Source organism: Venturia canescens, chromosome 4 (genome assembly GCF_019457755.1).
Source record: "Venturia canescens isolate UGA chromosome 4, ASM1945775v1, whole genome shotgun sequence".
Classification (NCBI taxonomy): domain Eukaryota; kingdom Metazoa; phylum Arthropoda; class Insecta; order Hymenoptera; family Ichneumonidae; genus Venturia; species Venturia canescens.
Window position 1 is genome coordinate 4170920 of NC_057424.1, and position 17055 is coordinate 4187974.

Consider the following 17055-nt stretch of genomic DNA (forward strand, 5'->3'; position numbering starts at 1 on the left):
GAGATTTAACTCACTGTACTACGGGTAGTTTTGTTCTGACTGAATATACATATACATGTACACGTAGTCTTCTACACCCGGTGTCTTCGCTCTTCGAACCCCACCGGGCCAAGATTTATGTTGCAAATATTTGCAAGACTAAGCTTGGTAGGAACGCTTAGAGGTGTAGTTCAGTCTCTCGGTATTATCCCTCGTTCTCGACTAATGGATTGGTGACTCGGACAACCTCCTTCGTAGGTCGTCTCAGATTCTCCTTTTCTCATTCCAAGCCCCTTTTTTATCGTTCTCGTACAACTCGTTCAATCGTCGCTAAGCGACGATGCTGTAAATATGTTGATATCCGAGTAGATGCTTTAATTGGCTGATATAAGAGGCACGACGATGTTCAATCAGCCCAAAAGCCTACGGGAGCCATAACGTACGTTCATTTTCAACCCCTCAAATTTCAATTCTGTTCACACCGCGCATTGAGGATATGCTCGAGCTACTTAGGGATTGAATCATCATCCCCGTAGATTCGCCGCTCAGCACCCTAACGTCCGAGCCCTTGTTGATTCTACGTTACGAATGATCGCGGATACGACCTTCCGGTTATGAGGATACGGACACGAGATCGGTACAACGTCGAGACAAGCTGGCGCGAATTGTGCCCGACGGTCGAGTTATAATCGTGTGCCCAACTCAGCCCCTCCGTCGCCTTCCAACTCCACTCCCCAACCCATCATATGTCCCCCACTCCGTCTTTCTTCCTTCCTTCCTTCGTCCGACGTTAAATTATTTACCGTATATATAACCGCTACCCCGAATGCTCTTGCTCTTCCCACTCCCGAGGTAGTCTCTAAATTAGTGTCAGTCGCCTCAAGGCTTTCCTTGTTTCTACCCTCAACTCCAGAACGATACGACACCCACCACCGACTCCCGATCGGTTTGCCGTTTTTGGCACTTCGTGAAATATTAGTAGAGCTCGCCTCACCAAACTTTCGCAGTCATCACTGATCCGAGACGACTGGAAAATTCATATTCCCTTGTTTCAGACTCTCACCCCCTCGCGCTCTTTCCTCGGTCGCTGTCGCAGAGCTTCCAGTGTCCGTGTGGTAACAACGACGTGGACGATTAGCGACCCTCATTTCCCGCAGCATTTCCCGTTCTACCCAGTGGTCCTCATTGACACCGGTCTCTTGCAAGCAAACTAAATTTTCTGAATTAGTGCGAAATTGGTCGAATATAAATTTGGACTACGAGGGTATAGATCGCCCGAATACTCGGTCGAGAAAGAGAGATAATGATGCCGGAAAAAAAGAAAGTCCAAATTGTAGGGGAGACCGAATCCAGCTCTTGCTTACGGCAGCAGTAAACGGAGCTGCTCCTGTTAAGAGGAAATTGAAGCCTCGTCCAAAGGTACTTGGCTGCTCTGCTCCCTTCTCTTCTTCTTCTTCTTCTTCTTTCTTTACATCCCTTAACTCGCAGCCCTCTATCGAAACCCCAAGCTTGCACTCCACTCGAAGAAAGTGCTTCGGGATTGGCGAAAACGAAGTGTGAGAAGACTCAGCAAGAGAAAACGAGATGGCTACGAGTTGATGTATTATACCAAGCACAGGGCACTTCGGGACAGAGAATCTGCGGATTGGTTAGTTCAGTTAACTTCCATTTAATGGAAAACAACTGGGCTGTCCACGGAATGAAAGCAGCAACGTTAAAGGAGCAAAATTAAAGAGTTGTGCAGGATCCAACGCTCGGCAAATTGCCAGATTGCTCAGAGCATTTCGTAGATGAGAAAAACCCTGGACTAGGCAAAACCGAGGAGCGGCTGAGAACGGTAATTCCGAACGGAACCATAACTTGCATCACTTAAATAAGAACGAAACGCCAAAAGTAATTGTCCCTTCTTCTTCCCGAATTCTACGGAATCGGATTTTTTTTGTTAAACAGATAACTTAAGGTTGGCTCGACACCGATAAATGACTGAGTTAGTTTTCAATGTGAATATTGACAACATAATTCTGTCGATAGCATTGGACAATCCCACAACCGCCCTCACCAACGAAAACTTGGTTTCGCTTGATTTACTTTCGCTCTCTAATAATACAGTGGATATCCGAGTAGAATTTCCAAGATTAACAGTTTCAGGAATAACATCAGGATCATCAACATTCTGATGAATGTCCTCGTGTACCCTCGGGCCGATACATCGGGCAGCCTAACATAGCTCGGCCTTTAATGAACGTGTCTCTCCCAACTAGTCTACCTCCTTCGTGTCATCACGCATCTTCTAACGAGCTAAACTACCGAGTGTCTCAAAAGCTGGAGGCAGAAGGTACAAGGTCGCGATGGAGCTCTAACTTTCATCGGGAAACTTCATTCGTCATATTTTTTTCCGAAATTACCTTTCATTATAGATATTGATGGGGAGCGTTTGGGTGCAGGAGCCGTTACGCCGTTCAAGTGTCGTTACGCTACTTTAGTTGTGTCGACTCTTTCATGGCAGAAATGGGAAAACCCTATTCCTGCAGAACTACTCATTCCAATTATTCTCTGAAGCTCGAAGAGGAAATTTGGAGCAGTCTGTGTCAATGGTCAATTTCGATCCTGCACCAAACCCTTTCCTATCTCACTGTTCTCTCTCCTTCCCTTCTCTGTATCACGACAAGTCCGATGGCATAGAGACATATGCGTGTCTCATATTTGGGGAATATTACGTAAGATCTCTGGGAGGGATAGGGCCATAATGGAGGTTCATTGATGCTGATATTACTCGAAGAAGGCGGGGTGGGTGAGAGAAGAGCGACGGTCAAAGGACCAAAATCCATATCGCCTCCTAACAGGCAACATGTGTACGTACAATTCCGGTGAACCATAATTCGAGGTGACTGGTTCGGGAGCATTTGAACATTTGCCGGAGACGCGTTTGCTAATCAGTCGAGCGAGTTGATCTTGCGTCTGGCGAGATACGTGCAGCAGCAGCAGCAGCTTCCTTTGCCCAGGGATACGAGGTTCCGTGTACACGTAATCGATCTTAGGTGGGACTGATTTCTGGAGAAGATTGAACCGATGGCGATCTCATTAGCTCGGAACATGGATCAGCTTGATTGTTCGTTTGAGCTCAGATCTGAATCGGGGAGTTGTCAAATTATATCGGACTCGCTTTCATATACGATGAACGATGATACATTTATCGTATATAATTATCATCATCGTTGACTCTCGCCAAAGTCGACGATGTGCGGGGCTTCTCTTCTTTGATACTTCAATACAAAGATTATACCTTTTCATCGTCGAGCCCCGTCATCTGGGTACTGAGGCTATCGATGTCCCTTTCGTCTTCTTCTTACGCTTCTCAGATTCACGCTAATTATTTCTTTCACCGGGCTTCGTAGAGGGAGCCACTCTTTTTGCAGCCCCAAGTCCAACTTTTCTCTGGCTTCATTCACTCGTATACGCAACGAACGCGAGAGTTCTTTTCTGCTCATCCCTCGTTGGCCAACTTTGTCGGAATATTCATCCGGCTTGTCATTCATATCGAACTCTTCAAGACTTTGAACGAGTCTTTTTCGCTTACCTATCTTTTTCGCCAACTTTCGATAAAATCGAGCGTATAGTCGCGTTATTTCACGGCTATTTGCTCTTGATGCTCACTGGAAGTTCCTCGGCTCAAGACCCTGGGGACCGAGACCCGGAGACGCAGAACAAAGATGGAGTTGCGAGATAAACTGTTTACCCGGAATTCTCGTTTTCCTTTTATCCTGAATAAAACTCATCAAACGGTCTGTTCCCAAGCGGAATTCCTCATACTCAAATGCACCTCTCAACGCGAACGCTCAACGCCTTTTCGGAGCTAAATTAACCACGAAAAACCTCAACTTCCTGTCCAAGTTCAATTGGATTATTCTCTTTGCTTTCTCGGTATTTCTCTGGGCGCTTTTGGACTTCTCCGTTTCGACAACTGGTCTTGAATGGCCTGTGGGAATCGGTGTGTGCATCCGCGACGAAATGGAAACCGCGACCAATTGCTTAATTGCGGAAACCCACTCTCTCTCTTCCTATTTCTCTCTTTCTCTCGTGGTCTCTCAACTCGCGGGTATAATCAGGATGCACCCATTTAGAGCATTTAACGGACGAGCGACATGCGTAAACGATGGAAACCCCAAACTCGTGCAACCCACGCGCACCTCATTTCTTTCTCTTCGTGCGTTAGAAACGTTGCGAATACGAGAGGATTTTTCGCCGGAGGGAGACGGTTTTTCTACTGTTTTTTTTTTTTTTTTTATTATCCGTAATACTTCATTATTTTTGTTTGATAATTATACGTGAGAAAGTCCAGAGATGCTTACAAATGCTCAACGTAGCGAGCGCGAGAGCTTATCTTGACTCGAATATGAGTTGGCGTATGTTCAAGTTTGTTTGGAAAATGTTTTGCATTGACGAAAGAAAAACAAGTATTGACCGAGACAAAAAATGAAAAATATGATATTTTATCTTTTTCCACCAGTTGCATATTTACATTTGTGCTCTCAAGCTAAAAATTGTGGGATGAAAATATTGCATCTCAATAAAAATTCGCTCGAGGCACTTTTTTCACGGTATTTCATCGCTTCCTTTTTTCTCTTCCGTAACCCCAGTGAGATTTCACCCAAGTTCAACCCCAGCCAAAAGCCTCTTTATTCGTGTTCTTTTGATATTTTTGTTATTCTTCCATTCTTCCGATCGCGAAAAATGCCTTTAGGCAAAGCCAACACTATATTATATTCCTTATAGAAATTTTTCCATACGTTTTTTTTCATTCACTCTTATTTTCACTTCACATTTGCATTCTTATCCGTTCAACAGCCCTGTAAGATTTCTTAGAGTCTCTCCTTGGAGCTGAATCCGGCAGCGTTTTCGCTATTTTGCTTTCAGTATTCAAGAGAAAAAATTTCGTTTCGATGAGACGAGTCGAACGTCGCATTTCGAAGATCCAAGTTTTTTTTTTAATTCAATAAAATGACTGGGTAGGAGACCTTGCTATAACTGAAGAACATTTTACTCAAGGAAATCATGTTGTAAGCCAAAATGCAAAAATAATTTGTTGTCATTGACAAGTACATGGGAAAAATACAATTATGCAGCGAGTCTAAAATGATTACCAGCAAAAGTTTGCAAGTAGATATAGAAAGTAGCTCGAAATATTTTTTTTTCTATTTCACATCTTATTTTCAACGTTTTTCCTGGAAATTAATTTTCCATTTTCCCGGACAGCCACGTGACACTTTCGATGCGGCAGCTGCGATGAAAGGATGGATAGAGAAAGTGAGAACAGCGAGAGAGAGAGAGAGAGAGAGAGAGAGAGAGAGAGAGAGAGAGAGAAATGGAGGGGGCGGGCGGTGCTCTCTCGATGGCAAAAAGGGCAACGAGGCTTTTCATTTTTTTTTCTCTTTTTTCTCTTGTCGTCATCTGCTGTTGAACAGAACATGAGCGAGGCAGGTTCGACGACCGATCGATTATTAATACACGAGCGTGTAAAAAGTGTTGGCTTATTCGAGAGAAATAAAAATCCCTGACCTCTCAATATACCTAGCAAAATCGTTTTTTTTCTGCAACACATGCTTTGTTCGCTCTTTCACTGTTTTGTCTACGTTCCTCAAAATCTCGTTACGCCGTTTCCTCCCCCGCTAGTTATACGAACGTTAAAGATTACCGATTGCTTTTTCAATGTTTTTCCAACTTTTCCATTTGCGGTCAGATGCATAAAACTGACAATCGACTTATGATGGTAATCACTTTCATATAATTTCTAGATTTCGAGCAACTTCGATTCATCAATGATACATTCAGTCCACTGAGCTTGGATGATGGGCTTTCAAAAATTCATACGACAAATATATGCAGAGCTTTAATGGTCTCGTAAAGTCTTTGGGTACAACATTTGGGCTGAGCGAAGTCAGTTCAATTTCTCGGCCCTTCACCCCACCATGCACCCCTCTCCATCCTTTCCTATTCTATTGGGAGGCATGGCATAGAAGCCAGCTAGAGAATTAAAGCTCTCCATTAGAATTCGATTAGGCAACGAATAATGGAAAGCTCTCGTCGTTCGCTACGATATGCTAATTAACAATTATCTTGTGCTGCTGTCTAACATATATCTATATATAAACGGATACACATATGCATTGTAACGTGAGGACAAACGATGACCTACATTATGTAATCGATTTAATTTATCAGCTCAGTAAATGCTGTCCTGATTTATCGATATTTTACTCTTCATGAATCAAGACAACACAAGTTTTACGCGAAATATTGAAGATGCAGTCAAGACGAACTAAGCTCTTGCGAACACGTGGAAAATTAAATTTTTTTAGATATTTCGGAATTTGACTCGGTTTCAGGTAAAAATCCTTCGACTCATCAATAATCTAAACTTCCCCTGCATCATTCTTCCCATTTAGATATCATTTGTTTTTAAGATTAAGAGTGTCTCTTTTTGTAAATAGCGTATTTTGTCATCAAAGGACTCCAAAAGTGTTCCGAATTCACATAAATTTAAAGTAACATCCTGAAGAAGTTGGTTATCCCACTTTTTTCTATTAGTTCCTCAATCGGCACAAACAATGCGAATTTCAAGAGAGCAGTGTAACGCTTAATTTCTGCAGTTTTGTTTGGGCAAGTTTTTTTGTTGTGAAATTTTCAGTATCTTTGGATTTTCTGAAACGATGTCCGGAAAGCTTTCAATTACTTTTTCTCAATATACAAAATGCACATATTTTTTTTATCTCCGCCTTACCTGAGCGAACGAGAAACCGTTATTACATTAATTTATCAGCTTCCCTAAGATCTCGGTGAACGGGATGCGGACTCATTTCCAAGGGCCGGGTTATCAACTTCATTTGAAATGGTAATTTATCGTCAGTCATTGGTTTATCTTTTTTTCGAACTTGTGTTGAATCTGATAGTATCGAATCGTATCTAACCCAATTTTATTGCGGATTACGGGTTTTTCGTACGTGGAGCTTCGCTGGAAATCCGTTGAGCAGTCCCGAGTTTACGCGGAGTTAAACATACGCACAAACTTTATTTTCCTCGACGATTATATCTATCGTAAGTCGATATTACACTGCATCGATCGTTTCGATCGATAATGTGCACCTTTCTATCTAATAACAAGCAACGAGGATCGTCCCTCGAGCGTAACGCGATACGTTTACGAAACATCGGAGCCTCCCTATCTCTCATATCCGGCATATCATTTACGCCGTATTCATACCCATACGCACACGTACACACATACACACATTTGTAGGTGTTCATATGAATTTTCCTCTCTTCTTTCGCTGCGTCATAAATGCGTTGCGAAATCGGTACGCGGAGCGATAATTACGCGAGATATAGTTATGAAAAAAGTAAAAATGAGTGCAAAATTCAACTGTTTCAAGTGTCAAATAAGCAACTATCTCTGTAGCAAAATGCAAACGGATGATGAACAAACTTGGCGTACGGAGCAATTGAATTGAGGAATCGGTTACATAGAATGATCATGATAGAAATTTTGTTATCAGTCTCGTGTCATCTTATTGACGATAGGGATAACACTAATAATTTGCGCAGTTAAAGTTTCGTTTACTTCTCATTAATCCAACGATTACATTTTCAAATCCTGCCGGTTTTTATGATCACTTGTACTTTTTTTTGTTCTTTTTTTTTTTCATTTTACATTGTTGTTGACAGGTTTTATAAAAAAAGATGACTGAACATTTTTTTTCGGTCCACTGAAAAAAAATGTTTTTCATTGAACAAAATTTCATTCAGTTGGACAAAGGTATGGTTGATTCGAGTGTTTTTTTTGTGGGATGAACTAAATAACAATGTAGTTGAATCCACTAGATATTTATTGAACTAGATGGGTTTTGTTTGAGGGAGAAAATTTCATCGTCGGTCTTCATTGATTTGTTTGGATCTAAATTGTACGGATTTTGCTTTCGACCCAACTTTTGTAGGAGAAAACACGCGTGTAAGCATCTGGCTGACCGCGAGCGCACGGGACGACGTAGGATGCAATTCCAATTACGGCACCGTTAAGTACAAGCGGGCCACCCGAGTCTCCCTGTAACAGTAAAATACGAAAATATTACGATGAAAATCCCGCAAAATCGCAGCAAGAAAAATGATTATTTTGGTAATATTCTCAAAACTTACGAAGCAAATGCCTTCTCCTTCCCTGTTCAACGTGAAGACATGTCTGTCCAGAACTTCCGTCTCATAGTCGTATTTGTAGAGCTTTAAGAAGATTTCCTGAAGATCGTTAGGAGCTGCTGTATCGTCAGCCTGTTCGAGTAGAACAATAAAAATTACTTTGAACCCACTTCAAGTTTACGAAAAAAAAAAAACTGAACAAATGAATATGATGTACTCACATCAAGTACGCCCCAACCGGAGAACGTGGCGGTTAGAGAATAATCGGTTATATCACGATCGGGAATTTTGATTGGCTGAACGTGCTCATTGAATTCGATATCTTTGGTGGTTTTCAGTAATGCAATATCATAGTCTTGGAACATTACATATTTTTCGTGGACAATTGAGGCTTCAGCTGCATAAACTTGGGGACGAGCGTTCAAGTGATTGGTACCTACCACTATTTGAGTTTCTTTGTAGGATACCCTGAAAATAATGACATTCTCGTAATCGTGCAATCAGTTTTATGGGAGTCAATAAAAAAAAAGGTAAGCTGAGAGAATAAAAATTGGTCGTATCAACCAAATTTTTTTTTTGGTTCCCGAAACCGTCGCGAACACAACAAAATTTATCAACCCGAAGAATTAATTGAGTCGATTGTAATTCTTAATTTCTTGGCTCAGACGAGTTCGCCCGCTACAATTTGTTAAAATGAAAAATATCGTGGAAGTATCGATAAGTTAATTTTTCCACCGGAGTTGTGGTAAAATGACGACAATGGCAGTGCAAAAAGGGACAGAAAATATAGTGATCGAAAATCAACTCGCCGAATTAACAGCAAAGTGATTGAATGCCATTATAATTGGACGACAGAAAGATTTATAAAGGAATGAGAATTATCGTGAAATTAATATTCGAAGGATTTCTAGGAGCGAACGTTGAAGTACTCACGCCTCGGCGCAATGAGCGGCGGTCAGTACGTAGCGTTTGTTCAAGATCGAGCCACTGCAAAAATGTCTTTCCGATCGCTGCAGAGATACTTGATAGGGATACGCATGTTCGGGAGCTTCATGACCGCCCACGACTCGTGGTGCACCTGCAACGAAAAAACAATGATCAAACATCATTTTAAACTCACGCGAAAAGTGGGCGGGTATAAGAAAAACTCAAACTCATTGTCAGTGAGAATTAAGAGAGAATTTGTGAGAATTGTGAATTAAGAGAGAAGATTTTTGAAGGCGGCATGAAAAACTGTGGGAGAAGATAACAGTAGCTTTTCTTACTGAGAACAGTGGCTGCGAAGCAGCTGAAAACGACGAGTCCACCGAGAAGATACATCGCTGATTCTGTGTGTCGACTCGAATGTGTACTTATCGAAAAATTGAGTGACTTTATATAGTCGCTCGAGTGATCGAGTTAACGGCTCGTGATTTTGTAAAACGATATTGATACTGATAATGATTGTCACAGCCGATGGGTTTTTTCTGGACGATTGATATCGTAATTTTGCGCAGATTTCATTTATTCTAGAATTGCATAGTTGCGGAGCATTGCAATCAGAGTCTTTTGATAAAGTGTGCTCCCATGTGGAGAGCTCACGATTCATATCAAGTTTATTTCTATCGAAGCTCGAGTTATTATCAAATTTGGCAGAAACTATTCTGTAGCAAGATATTTAAACATTTTCCCGATCCCCAAGGATCGATTTATCATCGTTTCAGTTCCTTCTGAATTTCATCAAATGACGTCCATACGTAATCGCTCAAGTTGACCGATGCTTTTATCGTTGCCAGCTTCTTCTCATTCGCAAGAGGGCTCCGAACCTGCCCTTGTTTGCGCAACGTTATATCGTTTCCTCATTTTCTACCAATTCTGATACATCCGCGCCTGCACGGAAGCAGACTCCACATCTGCGCCCTTCGATCGTAAGCGACTCGGTATTTTTTGCAATTATTTGAAAGAGGGATATAACTGGATGCGAGCACATTTGAACTTCTTTCGGCTCTGCTAACTCGAGCGTTTTTCCGGGTCTACAGGGTGCGCTAAAAAACTGGCCCATTGTATATAGAGGCTTCTCGGAACGTTGACTTTTCTGAACAGAATTGTTTTAACCTCTTTTTTCCCCTACAGTCGTCATCTTCCACGATATGGAATCAAATGAGGAAGTTTCGTAGAGAACTTGCGGTCCAGAATTTCGTTGCTCTTTGCGTCTTTCCCGATTTTCATGACATTTTCAAGACACCCCATGTATTGACGAGTCGAGGCGAGCTTCTCTCGACGGTTTTGTTACGATTACACATACATGCATGCGCCTTGACAGTATTTCGCATCGCAGTTCACCTTTTTCTCGGGCGACGCTGAGGTTCGAGCCATCTGTGCCACCAGTTTCTGATATAGATATGATACGTATATGACTTTCCGTCTGAAATTTCATCAACCAATTATTCGTACGTGTTCCATAATTTTTGCTGGCGTCTTGTGTCGGATTCTTGGAAGAACCTTGAATTTGATTTGAATATATTCTTCGCTCTTCCTCCTCCTCGTTCAAGTTCGATATTTCCATTTTATTGAAATGCCAGAAATTCGTAATTTCGCATTCTTCTCTTGGATGATGGAGAAAAAGAGCCGAATCATTCGACGTTGTATAACGAACGGTGAGTTCGGACAAAGAATACGGAGCTGGCTGCACCACACCACAATGGAAATTCCTACAAATTGCGCACTCGGATCTTCTCGGAATAATGAAGAAAAGTGGCGCCACGTCCGTTGACTTTGATGGATGAAAACAAAATATTGAGCCTTCCGAAAATAGTTCGGGTCAGGATCAGGATAAAATACCCTGTGTACACGTGGATAAATAACGATTCGACGAGCAAGGGATGAAGTAGAAGAGGCGGAGACGTCGAGAATACAGAAACGCTGGTTACTGATTTGAATATCGGAAGACCAACAGACTGGATACGTCATATATATATGAATTAAAAAAATACAAACATATACATTTGCAGGGCAGCTAGGGCAGCTTTTACACTTTAATTAAAACTGCTGTTCCGCACGGAGTGCCACTGCGTGTCCACGTCTCGGATGATGAAAATCAAAATATATATTCCAACGTACTTTGTCGTTGCACGTAGACGAATATCGCGATAAAATATCCGCCGCTCGGATCGCACTGGAAAAGACGCCTCAGACACACCGATCAAACTTTCTCTGCCTTTCTTTTCGTGGTCAGACGGCACAATGGCCCATCCACCGTCCCTAAAATCTGATCTCGTGCCTTTTTTATATTCTATACGCATCGGAAGCTGCAACGACGATATCTAAAGTTTCGTCGTAAAATGTATCGGAAAAAATAAATCGATTGTTTTTCTGCCAAGATTCCTGCAGCTTATTCGTTAAAAAAAAAATGGTTGGATTGATGTTTCTGTTGAAATAAATTTTGCCCATTTGATAAATTCCTGGTATATCGCTCGAAATGCCGCTCGAAAGCTTTTGTTCATTTGTTTTTCTGCATTCTTGAATATTCACTCAAATCATTTCATCGCGGTCGCATATTTCGCCGTTCAAGTCGGAAATATGAATATCAAACGACTCTCCTCGTTCATCCGATCTTTTCAATTTGTTCGTTCTTTTTTTTCGCGTGTTTCCAGTCTGCTTTTTAATATCTCTTATAACAGAAACATTAATTCGCAAGAGTCAGGAATGATATTCGCATTCATTGAAATCTTAAACACCGGCAGGATGTTCTCGAGAGTCTTATGTCTGTGTTTCGAAGTGGTCCTCGATTTTGCTACAGTACAAGGCAAGATATTGTCCGAGAGTTTCTTATCTCTCGCTGTTACTTCATCTCCTGCTCTTTCCGTTCTTCTTTGTGCTCTTCATCTTCGGCCCCTGGCGCCTGGTCTCTCGAGGCAAACCTCTGGACGAGTTAATTTAATCTCGATAGTGCACATTGCGAATCAAAACAAAGTGCACTTGAGAAGAAATTTGATAAAAGGATGCGAATGAAGAAAAAAAACGCGAAATCTTAATTCATAGAAATTGAATCGAACAGTGCACTCAAAAACTTGATCTAATTGAGTAATCGGATGAAAAAAATGGTATCAAATGGAGTGATTAGCGAAAGTAAACATACAACGAAATCGCGATACACTTCCTCTGCATCTTCAATATCACGATGCAATTGATCGAAAAATAAAAACGATGCGGAATAGAGTCAGTTCGGGATTTCCCTACTCCTGATTTTTAAATAATCGATCATTCGATACGACAGTGATAAACCAATAATTTCGACGTGAATTTGTATGAATGCTTTTTTTTTATCACCAGAATCTCTGAATTGGATATAAATAGACTGAAACATTGAAACGACTTATAACTCATGAAAACGACGATCATAGGCTCCGTTCAATATTTGCTTAAGATACGAAAATTCGTGTGCATGAATACTGAAAATTTTTTTACAAGTAAAACCAACAGTTTCGACGTTATTGCAATCACAAAATCTCCGTAATGCAGCCTCCAGGAAATGATTTAATGAAAGAATTTTACGAGTTCGTCGTTTTCTCAACTCTTTTGTATCACACCCATCCATTTAGTTCGCTTCATTTGTTTATTCATTGTATTTTTTCTTCAAAGCGATTTCTTGCAACTTGGATACGCTTGGGGTTTCCTCAAGATTTTTGACCCGCAACGCAACAGACGCTTCAGATCATGATACATCGAGCGTTCCGCAGACGCACCGCGCGTTATATTTTTCTCTTTAAAAATAGATCTAACAGAGCTCCGTATCGGATACAGAACGAGAGAGACAGAGCATATCGTGTGTCGCAATTCCCTACCCAAAATATCTCCCCATTGTGAAAATTTGGAAAGGCGTCTCCGTCACCGCGTGAGTGTGCGGAAAAGTTTTTTCATTCGGTGACAACTATGCTGTTCAATAATTGTACTGTGGAATCAAAGAACTTGTGGAATTCGATAGAAAACTAATTTTCATTCGACGTCCCGGTGATGCGGATGAAAAAAAAAGCTGGTAATGAATAACAAATGAGTGAATATTTGGGGATGTAAATTGAGGAAAAGGTAGTTCAGAGTCTCTGTGCCAAAAACAGGAACAACAGTGACGCGAAGGAATGAGTTGCAGGGGGACAAGAAACCCGAGAGAACAAAGTCTCGATATCCCAGTGCTCTCACTTTCGCCGGCTGGTTCGTACAACCCTCGAATCCACCCCCGAATTATTCGCGCGGGAACAAACAAAACCCTGGCAACCGACATTCAAGCCTTTTGGAGGCTCGCTTGCGCGTCAAACCCCCTTAGAGCGAAGCATTTTCACCAAACACTGTTCTCGATGACCCAAACCGAGGAAAAGCTACCCCATATCGTCTTTCATCCCCCATCGGCCCTTCCACCGCCGAGTAAAAGTTGTGCAACCACCGCTATATATAAACCACTTGGCATTGACTCTCGCTTCCGCACTCCTCCACCGTTTTCATCCCTTCTTCCAACTCGCCCCTCTCCCATCTTTTCATCACTCTCCCTCCACTTCTCAACCCCTCCAGTTCCCTATTTGTTTTCCCTTACGTCGTCAATCTCACCGCCCATCCCTAGCGCTCTCTCGCTCTTTCATTCATACACCCTTCTCCCATCATTCGCACTCTCGTGTTACCCCTACCGGCCGAAAGTACGATTAACCAGCCACCATATTGGCCCCGCTGAATACAATACACCGAGTATTTGCTGCCCTTCATTTGCAGACAACCGCAGCATGCTCCCCGTCATACTATTCTCGCGCTCTATGTACCGAACCGGTCATCATCGACCCCCGACGTACCTTCCCTCCTTCCGTCGACCGCAACTCGCCCGTTTTACACCCCGAAAGGCACGAAACTTTTCACCAGAAATTCCGGCCATCGAACCACCCGAATTCCCTAGCGATCTCTTCTCCTCCAAGGGACGACGAAATTCGGGAGCTGCTCCCACGTGGGGCAACGAATTGCGTATAATGACGCTTTGGGAGCTCCTCAGTGTGGGACACGTTTGAAGAATGTGACGAAAAAATGTGTCGTCGCACTAAGAGCAATCATTCGATCGGAGCCTTGCAACAGCTATAGGGCAGCGTTTTTCGACAAGAAACGACTTGAGACACTTTGACAAATGTCCATTCCCTGAACGATCGGTTTAATTAAAAATCTTTGAGTGAGAAATTAAGCTTCATTGGAAACTCCCGTTTGACCCGCCTCCGCGTCATCAATAACTGCATGTACCATCCGTGACGCAACCACCCTTCAGAAAACTGCGAGGCTGTAGACTCGAGACTCGAGTCTCGAGGACCCTGAAGAAGTCTCCTCCCTTCCGATTCTCGTGAAACGCGTACTCGAACTCCTCCCAAACCCTTGAAGATGATAGAATTGGAGGGGGCATCCAGAGGAAGAAAGAAAAATCCGAAGCTCCCTCTGTGCGATTCTTGGCAATGTAAACAAGCACTGTCACCGGGGCGACACTCTCCAGATACGCAGTGAACATGACGACGACGACGACGACGACGCATGAAAGGAAATGAGAATAAAGCTCGAAAAAAGCACTTTTATTACTTTACGACTTCCACCGTATTTTCTTTCAATTCGAACCCTCGCGGTTGTCATGTTCCCACGAAATCTATTCTCGCGTCGATGATTTTTTGTAAATCTCAAGAATTAGAGGAAAAGAAGAAACTCAACGCATGTCGTTTCGGCTTCGGAAAATAAAAAACATGTGTTTATTGCCTTCTCGAACATAATTCGATTCTTTTTCATGCATGTCTCTATTTTATTGTTGTCTTAACAAGCGAAAATCCATTCTTCTAATGGTATCATAATATTGTCTGACGCGGAAATAGTCGAGGGTAAAAGGATTTTCTCTTTTTCCTTGACTCGGGATGACGTTCGCGCGCGCTAACTATAACTGTCCCTAAATTGAACAAACTCCCGGAGTCTGTTATTACGCAGATGGAAGGAGAGACGCGGGTCCTTGAAATTTTCCTTAAAGGAAGCACGATAAAAAGGGCGACAGAGAAAAGAAGGAGAAAAAGTGGGAAAACGAGGAAGTCCTGATTGTATAACATGTACTCAACACACCCCTGAGCGAGTTTCCTCATTTCGTTCTCTCTCTGTTTGCTCGTCGTCTTTTTTCTCTCCATTAACCATCGTTCTGGCTTTCTTCTTTCGCTCTCTCACGGCATATTTTTTTTCTCCGTCGATTTCCGAGAAGAGATTCGTGCGGTCGCTTTTTATCCCAAGAAAATTCGCTTCGCTTATCGGAGCTTGTGTAAGCTCTTTGGCAACAATCCTCCGGACTGATGGTTTCGCTCCGCGCTCTCCTCCGAGTTGAAATAGAAAAAAATCTGTTGTCCAACTATTTTCTAGCGTTTCTCGACCGCGAAGGATTCTGGGTTATGATAAATGTGTCAACACCAGATCGGAACTCAGCCAATCGGTTAACTCCTGTCACTGACGTTTTATACTCATACACGTTGCAATTTCGATCTTGCCACCCACCCTCCGATATTCTGCTTTACAGTTACATTGTTCTCCGATTCTCCATCGCTTGTCTGCGTCAATTATCATTGTTTTGCTATCCCTGGTTTATTGGTAAACTAAGCGATCGGATGGGAAGCTCGAACTAACGAAGATACGAGTAGAAAAGGTGTCTTTTTTTTTTTTTACCAAACTCGATCTTTTTTTAGATACTCAGATCCCGATTCCAAGCTGTTTTTGTTATTTTGTATTTTGTGTACATAGAAAAACTTGGATCTCGGGGTCGAATCGCGCATGGTCGAAAAACATGAGGAGAGAGGTCTACGGGTCGGTGGGTGGTTGGTTGGAAAATAGTGAAAAGATGGTAGGGGTATCAGCAACGAGCACACGCTCCAAATGCAACGACTATAATTACAACTGGCACCAGAAATAAGTAGAGGGCTGCGAGACGCGCGAACGACTCTTGCGTTTCTCGACGGTATAATAATAGTAGTCGCGATACTGCCTACCCCTTATAACCTCCTCTTTTCTCTCTCACACCCATTTTCCTCTCTTATCCCTTTCTTTTTTATTTTTATACGTATAGCGCGCTGGTCGCGCAGTACCGACGCGATTATTTAATGTCTCATTCACGTGTCGCGACTTTGCAAAAAGAAAAATGAGCTTTGGTGACACTTATTTACAAATTTGTGCTTTCTGTCAAATCATTAGGCGGAATTATTCAAAAATCGAGTTCGAATAAGTGATTGGATTAAATGCAAATGCAATTGATAAAGAATAACGACGCAATGAAATGCAGACAACAAATTTCAGGTTTGACGACGCCCATCGCGACGAAGAAGGCCACCAATGAAACGGAGAAAAAAGCAACCGGGATACCGCTAATGATTCGTGGGATCGTACACTATTTACGAATCTCCATATAATTACATGAAAAGAGACTTCCATTCAAGCGCCTGTGTACACGGAGAGAAAATTTCACTAAAAACTACTATGGTGCCATAGAAGTAGGGTTCTATATCGGTAACATTTATTAATTCTTAGGAACATACATAGTCATTTTTTGTGAAGCGACTCGATGAAAATTGATTAGTGACGTCAATATAAATACATCGGTACACATGTATACCAGTATATTATCGTACAATCGCGAATGAAATTCTGTTATTTACCATAGTAAAGTTCTAAACACTTTGGCGTATGATCGCTGCTTGTGTTCGAGCTCCTCAAATTTTCCTATATATGTTCAACTGTAAATTTCAATTGTGAAAACACAGTACTATGTATGGCATAATAGTTCTACTTGACAGTTCATCGTTGAGTCAACATAAATTTTACAACGTTTCCTTGGTGAACTATGTTAGGAAAAAATAGCACAGTTCAAACCTTTGTCACAGC

At 42.0% G+C, this 17055-nt stretch overlaps 2 protein-coding genes across 2 annotated transcripts in view; one reads left to right on the plus strand and one right to left on the minus strand.

The window, feature by feature from the left end:
* LOC122409177 (probable G-protein coupled receptor Mth-like 1) overlaps positions 1-17055 on the plus strand; it is an 85610-nt gene that overhangs the window by 48252 nt on the left and 20303 nt on the right. The gene's annotated exons all lie outside the window — the stretch shown is intronic.
* Positions 7570-9570, minus strand: LOC122409180 (chymotrypsin-1-like). Its single transcript, XM_043416517.1, has 5 exons — positions 9429-9570; positions 9097-9241; positions 8385-8631; positions 8167-8295; positions 7570-8074 (listed from the first exon to the last, which is right to left on the minus strand). The coding sequence occupies exons 1-5, from the start codon at positions 9481-9483 to the stop codon at positions 7928-7930; spliced, it is 723 nt and encodes a 240-aa protein (XP_043272452.1). The 5' UTR covers positions 9484-9570; the 3' UTR covers positions 7570-7927.